The sequence below is a fragment of the Nicotiana sylvestris genome, chromosome 9, assembly GCF_000393655.2.
Source record: "Nicotiana sylvestris chromosome 9, ASM39365v2, whole genome shotgun sequence".
Classification (NCBI taxonomy): domain Eukaryota; kingdom Viridiplantae; phylum Streptophyta; class Magnoliopsida; order Solanales; family Solanaceae; genus Nicotiana; species Nicotiana sylvestris.
This window is the reverse complement of record NC_091065.1, coordinates 122,688,387-122,700,207: the sequence shown is the minus strand read 5'-3', so window position 1 is coordinate 122,700,207 and position 11,821 is coordinate 122,688,387. Positions and strand designations below refer to the sequence as shown.

Sequence of the window (11,821 nt, the reverse complement as noted above, 5' to 3'; positions counted from 1 at the left end):
TAATAGGTGAAGTACGAGCATCAGAGGCCGGACGATTTGCTTTAGAGACTTGAGATCCCCGAGTGGAAATATGAGCGTGTTACCATGGACTTCATTGTTGCGCTCCTATGGACTTCAAAGAAATTTGATGCAGTATGGGTGATTATGGACTGGTTGACTAAGTCCGCACATCATTCTGGTTGTGACTACATATTCTTCAGAGTAGCTGGCTGAGATCTATATCCGCGAGATTGTTTTTCTTCACAATATGCTGGTGTCTACTATTTATGTTCGGGGTATGCAGTTCACATCGCAGTTTTAGAGAGCGGCACAGTGAGAGATGGGCGCACGTGTTGAGTTAAGTACAACATTTCACCCCCAGACGGACTGATAGTTCAAGCGCACAATTCAGATTTCGGAAGATATGCTACGCACATGTGTTATGTATTTAGGGGGCCCTTGGGATCAATTTATGTCACTTGCAGAGTTTTACTACAATAACAACTACCAATCGAGTATTCAGATGTCTCCTTACGAGGCCTTATATAGAAGATAGTGTCAATCTTCAATCAGTTTGTTTGAGCCGAGAGAGTCTGGGTTGTTGGGTACTGATTTGGTTTGGGATGCCTTGGAGAAAGTCAAGTTGATTCAGGATCAACTTCATATAGCACAGTCTAGACAGAAGAGTTACGTCTATCCGAAGGTTCGTAATGATGCATATATGGTGGGTAAGAAGGTTTTGCTCAAAGTTTTACCCATGAATGGTGTAATAAGGTTCGGAAAGAAGGAAAAGTTGAGCCCTCAGTATATTGGCCCATTTGAGGTGCTTGAGAGGTGGCCTACAAGCTTGCATTTCCACCTAGTCTATCGGGTGTCCACCCAGTGTTTCATGTTTCTATGATCTGGAATTATTATCGTGATCCGTCTTATGTTTTGGATTTCAGCACAGTTTAGTTAGATGGCGATTTGACTTATGATGTGGACCGGTGGCAATTTTGGATCGGTAGGTTCGAAAGTTGAGATCAAAGAATATAGCTTCAGTGAAAGTTCAGTGGAGAGGCCGCCAGTCGAGGAGGCTACCTAGAACACCAAGTGGGAGATGCAGAGCAAATATCCATACCTATTTGAGACTCCAGGCATGCTTCTAAACCCGTTAGAGGATGAACGTTGATTTAAGAGGGGGAGAATGTAACGATCCGGCCAGTCATTTTGAGTATTATAACCCCATTCCCCCATTTATCACTTCTCCTATGTTAATTTGTGGTTATATGACTTGTCAGGGTGACTGGTTTGGTTCTAGGGATGTTTTGGAGTGAATTGAGACACTTAGTCCCAAGATTGGAAGCATAAGATGAAAGAGTTGACCGGAGTTTGAATTTTATGTAGACAATTACGGAATGGAATTTTGATGGTTCCGTTTACTTCGTATGGTGATTTTGGACATAGGAGTATGTTCTGATATTGATTTGGAGGTTTGTAGGTTGTTTTGCCTTGAATTGGTGAAAGTTAGAAAGTTGAAGGTTTGAAAGGTTGAGAGATTTGACCGAAAGTTGACTTTGTTGATACTGGGCTCGAATTTCAGTTTTGGGAGTTGGGATAAGTCTGTTGTGTGATTTATAACTTGTCTACAAAATTTGAGGTCAATTGGAGTTGTCTTGATAGGTTTCGGCATTGGTTTTAGAAGTTGGAAATTCATTAATTTTGTTATGCTTGAATTGGGTTGCAATTCACGATTTTGATGTTGTTTGATGTGATTTGAGGCTTCGACTAATTTCATATCATGTTTTAGGATGTGTTGGTATGTCTGGATGGGGTCCCGAAGGCCTCGGGTGTGATTAGGATTGAAATCAGTTTGAGATTTGGACTTAAGGAAATGCTAATGGCTTCAGGTGTGGTATAATCGCACCTGCATGATTTTGGCTGCAGGTATGACTGCAGAAGTGGCTACAGGGTCGCAGAAGCGATTTTGGTTGGAGCTGGGAAGATGCGCAGGTGCAAGGAGTATTCCGCACTTGTGAGATCGCAGGTGCGGGCAACGGAGGGCAGAAGTGAAGAGGAGAGGAGGCATGGGTTTTCACAGATACGATGATGAGGGTGGAGGTGCATATGCGTAGAAGTGCATATTGGACCGCAGAAGTGATGTTGGACGAAATGTCTGGAACCGCAGAAATAAAGGCTTAAACGCAGGTGTGCTTCCGCAAGTGCAAGGTATTCTTTCATAGAAGTGGATGGTCGGGGAGTTAATGAATTACTACACCTGCGATGGTTTGTTTGCAAATATGGTAGATGGGAGCGCGGGTGTGAAAAGCCTAGGCAGAAAGATTTAAATGAGGGTTTGAGTTTTTTCTCTCATTTTGGACTTGTGGAGCTCGGCCAAGTGCGATTTGTGAGAGGGTTTTCAATATAATTGAAGAGATAAGTGAAAATTCATCCCTTTTATTGATAAATAATGTTTATCCATTGATATTTACACCTAGATTACGTGTGTTTAAGGTGGAATTTAGATTATGTATTGGAGAGTGAGATTTGGGGATTTTAGGGTCGATTTCATTGTCAGAATTAGATAATTTTGTTATGGTTGGACTCGTTATTGAAATTTTTAAATTTTTTCGGGTTCCTTGGTGCGGGTCTGGGGTTGACTTTTTGATTTTTATTAAAGATCTTAGATTTATCATGTAAAATCGATTCCCATAGCTTGTATTGATTATATTAAGTTGTTTGTGACTAGATTCGAGTTGTTCGGAGGCCGATTCGCAAGGTAAGGGTTTGTTGGAGCATTGAGTTGCACACTTTGAGTTAAGTAACACTTCTAATCTTGGAACTGAGGGCATATGCCCCTGGAAATCATGTTATTTTGGTTGTGTTGGCGTGACACATATGCTAGGTGACAGGCGTGCACCGTGGTAATCATGATCCGAGTGGATTCTTATATTGTATTTATATCAAGTCTTATTTTATCCGTGTAATTCCTACGTGTTAGAGTAATTGAGCTGTGACTCATGTTAGAAATCATGTTTAGGCTCTATGCTTATTTGATTGAGAGCTACTGAGGTCATTTCTGCTATTTTGAGTTAACTGCTTAAACTACAATTATATACACAATCATGATTCTTCACTTGCATTTCATATCTCAATCTCTGTTATCATTCACTGTTACATCATATGCTATCATTGTTTGGGCTGAGCGGTACGAAATTCGAGAGCCTTGGAAACTTAAGAGATTGATGACTGAAGTGGGCCCGAGAGCCGGGTTGTGAGTGTTATTGTGGATCGTACTGCACACCGCATCAAGCTTTATTGGCTTATTTATTATTGTGGATCGGACTGCACGCCGCAACAGGCCTTATTGGATTTATATTAACATTTGGGAAGGATTCGCCCCAGTGATATATACACATGCTTTCGTGAGGGGCATTGAAGCCAGGCACACGTACAGTTCTGAGTGATTGTGTGTGTGATGAGTGGGCATTTGAGATGGACAAATTGAGTATTCTGAGAGTGTGATTACCTGGGAATATCACTATGATTCCTTTCATTTGACATGCATATTTGACATGTAGTCATAGAGATGTACCATTCCTCATGCTAGCTATATTTGACATATTCTTATCAGTGTTGATATGTAATTCTGAAGTTGAAAGCATGTCTAAATTTTTATACCATGTGTCGCGCCCCCTTTTTCCTTTATTTGGAAGAGAGAGAGAGAGAGAGAGAGAGAGAGAGAGAGAGAGAGAGAGAGAAGTCCGTGTTTCGACATTCATGGGGGTAATAACTCATTTCCTTTGGGGAATTTGGGTTTTTAGAAGAGTCGCCACCTAACGAAATATGGTGCGTTAGGGCATCTAGAGTAATTAACTCTTGGACTAGTTTGCTTTACCAGAGATTTAAGGTAAGGGCTCGAAATAACCTTGAGGGGAAGGTGTTAGGCACCCCTCTCAGTCCACAACGGTGGGTCCCGACCGAACTTATACTTATGAATTAGTCCTTTAACAAATAAATAGTTAAACACATACTTGCAAATAAGGGCATGTTTTGGACATTGTATGACTCAAAGAATTTGAACAAGTTGCATAAAAAGAGTAAGGTATAAACATCGGGAATTGGGAAAGAGGGGTCCTAGGTTGGTTAGCCTATAGGATCACCCCATATAATGCCCGGTAAACACTCCTCAATGAGGGGCTACACGTGACATTAGCGCGTAGTCATCATATCCTTTTCTGCCCAAGTCCCTCCCCTTGGTCATAGCCTAAAGTGTTCTAGCAACCTTGAAAATGTCCTATGCGTGCACTACCTGTCCCTTCCTTGTGGCCCTGGAGGTATTTTAGGACCTCTACTTTTGGACAGTTCTAGACCTTCCTAAGGTTTTAAAGGATAAAAGTCTAGGCGTCAATCAAGAACAAGTAGGACTGCATTTAAAGAGAACAAATTATAGGCTCTCAGCCACCTCTATAAATAGAACAAGTAAATGCACGTCTTCAAACAACAGTCAGGTATTTAAGAGAAAATCCTAGAACATGATATCTAGGTGAGCATGGATTATGCAGTATTGACTTAGGACAAAGTGTAAAAGATCTTATTTAGCATGCCTAATGATTTAGACCTATTAAATTTGAACAATTTTAAATAACAAAGCACAGTTTCAGAGTTGTGGAATTTAAATCGCCCTATAGGCTTGCCTAAATGCAGAACGGTGATGTCCTAAGAGCATGGTGTCTATATTGATGCAGTAAAATAGTGAAGAGTTTTAAACAGACACTTGAGATCCTATAGACATGCTTTCTAGTGATAGTAAATTAAGGTAGTGTTTGAAAACTCACTTAAAGAAATGGACAGTTGATTAAGCCAATTCAGAATGAACTAACATGAATTAGACTGATTTGTTTAACTAAACTGATTTTAAGCTCTATAGGCTGGATTTCTACTAGAACTGATTTTAATTCCTATAGGTATGGTATCTAATTGTTAAGAGTAGATTTTGGAACTTATAAGCATGATTTCTAGTGAAACAAATGTAAATACCTGTTGTAACAGAAACTGAACTTAATCACTTCACATTCTATAGGCATGATATCTAATTATAAATCCATTTAGATCCTATATGCATGATTCCTAATTATAAAGCCATTTAGATCCTATAGACATGACTTCTACTATTCAAACCATTTAAATCCTATAGGCATGGTTTCTTGTATGGTAAAGCAAACATAGCAAATGCATTAACATAATCCTATAGGCATGATATCTACCCGAGTTACCCAACAGATATGTAACTACCCACCCTTCTTCCACTAATCACCCTAATGTTGTTTACAAATAATTGTTACAGACCAGCTGAATGAATTACATAAATAAAGAAAAAGAAGAAGTTAACTATAGGGAGCCTAAAGCAGGCCCAAATAACTTCCCAAGCCTTCAATAGCCTCAAATGTCAAATTCCATAGACAGTATCATGTCTAGGTGTGTCAGAGTTCCCTAAGGATCTTAAGGATCCTGGGCAATGCTCACACCTAGACTTTTTCTCAAACAAATAACTGATTTAGGTGTAGTGTGGAAGGGCCAGCTCTGACATGCCAGAGTTCAGAGAGATCTCAAGGAACTCAAGGCAGTACACATGCCAGAGGGGCAGAACCTAATATTCTAGGAATAATGTGAGAGTGCATAATGACTTTGAAAAGGTTTGGTAAACAGATAAATAATGCCTTAGTATCAGAAAGAACTTTTATGAAAGTCAGAACTGAGTTAGAGCAGGAATAGTTTAAGAAGACATTTAACATAGTCAGAAAGCAGGTCAGAGAACATACAACTTCAGAACAGACATTACACAAGGGAAAGAGGTAGGGGGAACACCTAGCATACACCTTAGTGATGGAAATCAAATACATAGATGGTAGTTGCAAAGTTAAGTTGAGAACACATAAGTTTAAGACACATACAGAATTACATTAGAAAAACTGTACCAGACAAACATTTCATGAAAACATTCAAGATTTTAGAACAAGCAGGGTTTGGTCATTCTAAACAGTATGAAACCATAAGCTTAAAACATGATTTCTGATACAGTAATCTCGGCATGCTGATTGCATACTAAGTAGAATATCTCATAAAACTGGAAATCAAAATTGATAAACTGCAGGAAAAAAGTAAACACATAGCTTGGAATGTGAATTGAATCAGAACATACCACTTAAGGGGAGTATACAGAATACAGAGTAGAGATAATGCCAGTAGCCAGCCTTGGCTTACAGCTGGTTGAACTAATAAAAATTGCAAGGAACAGAAGAGAGTAAAGATTATAATAGTGTAGATGAACTAGTATTTTTTGTTACTTTTATGAAGTAAGAGGGGGGTTTATATAGTAATCGGAAGCTTGACACATAAGGTAAGAAATCAATTAAGTAGTAAATTAGGAAAGTCACACGTAAATTAGCAAGATCTTTCCTTAATCAAGGGACATTTCAATCAACGGTAAAACATACAAAGTATTTAAGGAAAAGAATAAAGTAAAGTTTAGGTATAGAATAGGTAATTAGGGGTAAATTCACAGCAGTTTATTTAAGGAACCAAATCAGTAATAATCAGTAGAATATAAAGAAGGTAGGGAAAAACAATTAAGGCAGGAAAATACAATCAAATTGAGCAAAGAAGTAATAATTAAACGTTTAAAGGAAAATGTTCAAATTAAACCAGGGATTAAGGGATTCAGAATAATCAAGGGTTCAGTCAAAGAGAAAGTCATGGAAGAATCAGCATGCTTAGCATATAAAATGAGGTATTGCTTGAATAGTTAGGAATCAATACATAATTTTAACAAAACAAAAGTTAAACAACACTGATTCAAGGAGAAGTATACAAGTCTTGCATGAATGGTCAGTGTGAACACAAGTACATAACATTAGTGAAAGGTTGAACTATGAATATTCAGTAGAAGCATATTAAGACAAGAAAATCACGAGAAGTCACAAGAACCCAAGACAAGAACATAATCAGATATACCAATATCCAGAAACCAAACGAAGAATCCCAAAAACTTAGGCTTTTCGGTACAAATGGGATAAGATTGTAGTAGGTTCATAAAATCAGTCAAAAACGTATGAGAAGCAGAAGTTTAAACACAAAGAATCATAAAAAAAATTAAAAAAAATTTCTGAAAACCCTAGTTTTAGGAAAAGATGAAAAATCACTTGAAATCATATGATTCTTGTAAAAAATCTCAAGGCCGTTATAAAACTCACAGGAAACAAACTCAAATCACCTTAGATCTGTACAAATCTAGGAGGTTTTTAGAAAAGAAATTAGGGGTTTCAAAGAGAACCATATAGAGATGAAGAAACCTGTTTAGAAACCCATATATTGTGGCTAATATAGGACGATCTCACTCAAAATCACACCGGAATGGCCTGGAACAGGCGAGAGATGAATCCTAGATGCAAGTCGACATAGCCCCGGTCCCTTGAGGGCCTTAGAGATGGGAAGGATGACATGAGATGGGCCATTGGAGCCCTGAGAGTTGGTGAGAGGTCACCAGAGATAGCCATAGATGGGGGTCAGTGAGATTGGGAATTAGGGTTAGGGTGAGAGCGTTTGAGAGCAGAGAGGATTAGATGACGACGGTATAAGGTGGGAAATGAATTAGGGTTTTGGGGTATAGGGTGTTTAGTTAAGGAAAGGGAAAACCTGGACCGTTGATCAAAATGATCAACGACCAGGATTTGGCCAGGTATTTGGGTTGGGCAGGTGGGTATATTTAGTTTTAAAAAATGGGGCTGATTTTGGGGTTGGGTTTGGGCTAAAATTGAAATAAAATTAGGCTAGATTTTAAATAGCCATTTTCAGTACTATACAATTTATAAAAAATATAAAAATGATTTCCAAAAAATATTCCGTGTACTAAAATGATAAAAAATACTTGTGTAACATTTAAAAAATATAATCATTTTATATATTAATAACTTAATTATGCACCAATAGGGCTATTATTGCAAATATATACAAATTAACTTTAAAATGTAAATTCAATTACAAAAAATACACTAAAAATATTTGAACAATATTTTAGCATAAATATAGAATTTAGATGACTAAATCACCAAAAAAATAATTTGAAGAAATTTTATAAATAAAAAGGGAAGAAATAAATCAATTTGAAGCCTTTAAAATTATAGAAAAATTATAAAAAAATGCTTATGCATGCTTATATATGCATATATGCTATTTCGAAAGTATATATACGTATTAAACATATAGAGGTAAAAATTGGGTATCAACAGTTGCCCCTCTTTACCCGGGAAGGATGAAAGAGTTTTCGGGTAAAGAAATGATGGCCAATTTTGACCGCGTGAGATGCTTTGAAAGACAGAGTCCGGACTCCAGTTTTCGAGTTGCCTATATATCCCTGGTTTTAGGAGTCAGGACATGTGTAGTTTTGGATTCATTGGCGGAATATACCGATGAAGTCATTGCATAAACGGACACGAGAGGCAAAAACGGCTATGGTGAGTGATTGGGGTTTGAGACAGTTGAAGGAACTGCAACAAGGTTTCTCCTGCTAGGATAACAGTTGCTTACTAGTTACCTACAGATAAAACAAAAATACAAACATGTATTTGTGCCAAAATTTAAACATGATGCAAATTCCCTTTGGACTATGAAAGTTGTCTTTAGATGGTTAAAGATGATGTCCTTGGACCATGACATCCTAGGCCATGAACGTTTTAGTGAGGGATTCGCAGGCCATGAAATGATGTTCTCGGGCCATGAAGATGGTGCCTCCGAACCATGACGCCTTTGAATAATGATATGCAAATTTGAAGGATCCTCAGACCATGGCATGGTGTCTTCGGTCTATGAAGATAATGCCTTTTTAGACTATGACACCTTTGGATAGATTGGCGATATTTCAGCCCATGATGTGCAATGACATAATGTTGACAAGACAAGGCTTAGTCTTGTGAAACGGAGGGCAGAGCTTAGCTCGATTGAAAAGCAAATAAATAGTACTAGAAATAGAGCAATATTCGTGCAAAGAGGGAAAATGCTTAGTACCATGCGAATGGAGGTAGGGATTAGCCTCATGCAGATATGGAGGCAGATATTAGCCTCATGCAAATATGGAGGCAAGGTTTAGCCTCATGCAAATAGGGAGGTAGGGATTAGCCTTATGTAAATATGGAGGCAGAGATTAGCCTCATGCAGATATGGAGGCAATGATTAACCTCATTCAGATATGGAGGCAAGGATTAACCTCATGCAAATATGGAGGCAAGGATTAGCCTCATGCAAACAGGGAGGCAGGGATTAGCCTCATGCAAATATGGAGGCATGGATTAGCCTCATGCAAATATAGAGGCAGGGATTAGCCTCATGCAAATATGGAGGTAGGGATTAGCCTCATGCAGGTGTGGAGGCAAGGATTAGCCTCATGCAGGTGTGGAGGCAAGGATTAGCCTCATGCAGGTGTAGAGGCAAGGATTAGCCTCATGCAAATAGGGAGGCAAGGATTAGCCTCATGCAAGTATAGAGGCAAGGATTAGCCTCATGCAAATATGGAGGCAGGGATTAGCCTCGTGCAAATATGGAGGCAGGGATTAGCCTCGTGCAGATATGGAGGTAGGGATTAGCCTCATGAAGATATGGAGGCAGGGATTAGCCTCATACAAATATGGAGGCAGGGATTAGCCTCATGCAAATAGGGAGGCAAGGATTAACCTCATGTAGATATGGAGGCATAGATTAGCCTCATACAAATATGGAGGCAGGGATTAGCCTCATGCAGGTATGGAGGCAAGGATTAGCCTCATGCAAATATGGAGGCAGGGATTAGGCTCATGCAGGTATGGAGGCAAGGATTAGCCTCATGCAGATGTGGAGGCAAGGATTAGCCTCATGTAGAGAGCAAGTAGCAAATAAGAGTAGTATATGTCTTAGCTGGATATATATATTCGGTATCTGATGGCCTGGTTGATAGTAATCTTGTTATGTGCATATAGTTGGGGATGTTATCGTTACGTCATATGTGCCTGCGTTCGAAGAGAAATTGTGAGTTCTTTAGGGGGAAGGTTGGTTTGTGCTTTTGTCGCCTGGATTTGCTTTGCTCCATTCTGAAAGCCTTTTTGAGTTCCCCCGGGTGACGCTTGACTATTATGGAAATAGATTTTTTGAAAATATGCAATTATTGATAAAAAATAGAGTTGTTTTTAGAAACGTATTGATATATCAAGTAATTTTTGATGAACCAGTGACTGTAACACATCTCAAAGGCATTGCAGCTCTCTTATATTAGAATTTTGAGGGTTCTCCTCAAAATTTTGCCCAGTTTGGTGGTTGATCTTTTGACCGTTTGCGGATAATGGGTCTTGCTAAACTTTCTTCGGAATTTTGAGAACCCTTCTCAAAATTCTGCCCCACCTCCTCAAAATTCTGCCCTAGTTTCTGATCTTGGGGGGAAATAGAAATTTTATTATGATATGACCAAACCCACAGGGTTGCCTATGTATCCCCTCTTAAACGGGAATCATGTCAAGTGTATTTCAATTACATCAGATGAAGAAATGTAAGTAGTCTAAACATAGTATCTCTTGATTGCGTCTGAATTAATTGGTTTTGGCCAGACTTCTCTGTCCATTTCTGCAAGTATGAGCGCCCCTCCTGTTAGCACCTTGTGAACCTATAAGGACCTTGCCAGTTGGGAGAGAATTTCCCTTTGGCTTCATCTTGATGTAGGAAGATCTTCTTCAGCACCAATTGTCCTGGTGCAAACTGTCTTGGCTTGACCTTTTTTGTTGAAAGCCCTGGACATTCTGTTCTGGTAAAGTTGACCATGACATACTGCGTTCATCCTTTTTCCATCTATAGGGGCCAATTGCTTATAGCGGCTCCGTATCCATTCTGCATCATTGAGTTCGGCTTCCTGTATGATTCTTAAAGAAGGAACCTCTACCTCGACTGGGATGACAACTTCGGTACCATAAACCAGCATGTAGGGAGTTGCCCCGATTGATGTGAGAACTGTAGTGCGGTATCCCAACAAAGCAAATGGTAGCTTCGCGTGCCATTGCTTGTGGTTTTCTACCATCTTCCTTAGTATTTTCATGATGTTTTTGTTGGCGGCTTCTACGGTTCCATTCATCTGAGGTCTATAGGCTGTGGAATTCTTGTGCTTGATTTTGAAAGTTTCGCACATGGCTTTCATCAGATCACCGTTGAGATTGGCAGCATTATCAGTAACAATGGACTTGGGGACTCCAAATCCGCAAATAATACGATCCTTGACAAAGTCTGCGATGACTTTCTTGGTTACAGCTTTGTAGGATGCAGCTTCTACCCATTTTGTGAAATAGTCAATGGCTACTAGAATGAACCTCTGCCCGTTTAAAGCAGTAGGCTCGATAGGACCGATGACATCTATTCCCCAGGCGGCGAATGACCAAGGTGAGCTTGTGGCATTAAGCTCATTTGGTGGAACTTTTATCATATCGCCATGCACTTGACATTGGTAGCATTTGCGGACATACTGGATGCAATCTATCTCCATAGTCATCCAAAAGTAACCGACCCTAAGTATTTTCTTGGCCAGTTTAAAACCATTCATATGCGGGTCGCAGGTCCCAGCATGTATCTCCTCAAGTAGCTTAGAAGCCTTTTTTGCGTCGCCACATCTTAGCAATCCCAAATCAGGAGTTCTTCTATACAAGTTTCCTCTATTGTGGAAAAAGTGATTGGATAATCTTTGAAGTGTGCATTTCTGATTGTGGTTCGCATGCTCCAGATATTCTCCTTTTGCCAAATACTCTTTGATGTCATGGAACCAAGGTTTTCCATCTATTTCTTCTTCAACGTGGGCACA

The 11,821-nt window shown here is 39.3% G+C and overlaps 1 protein-coding gene across 1 annotated transcript; it reads right to left on the bottom strand.

Annotated features, from left to right (window-relative positions):
• Window positions 1-10,684: 10,684 nt before the first annotated feature.
• LOC138878158 (uncharacterized) lies at window positions 10,685-11,449 on the bottom strand. Its single transcript, XM_070157823.1, has 2 exons — window positions 11,176-11,449; window positions 10,685-10,983 (listed from the first exon to the last, which is right to left on the bottom strand). Exons 1-2 carry the CDS (start codon window positions 11,447-11,449, stop codon window positions 10,685-10,687), a joined length of 573 nt encoding a protein of 190 aa, XP_070013924.1.
• Window positions 11,450-11,821: the final 372 nt, after the last annotated feature.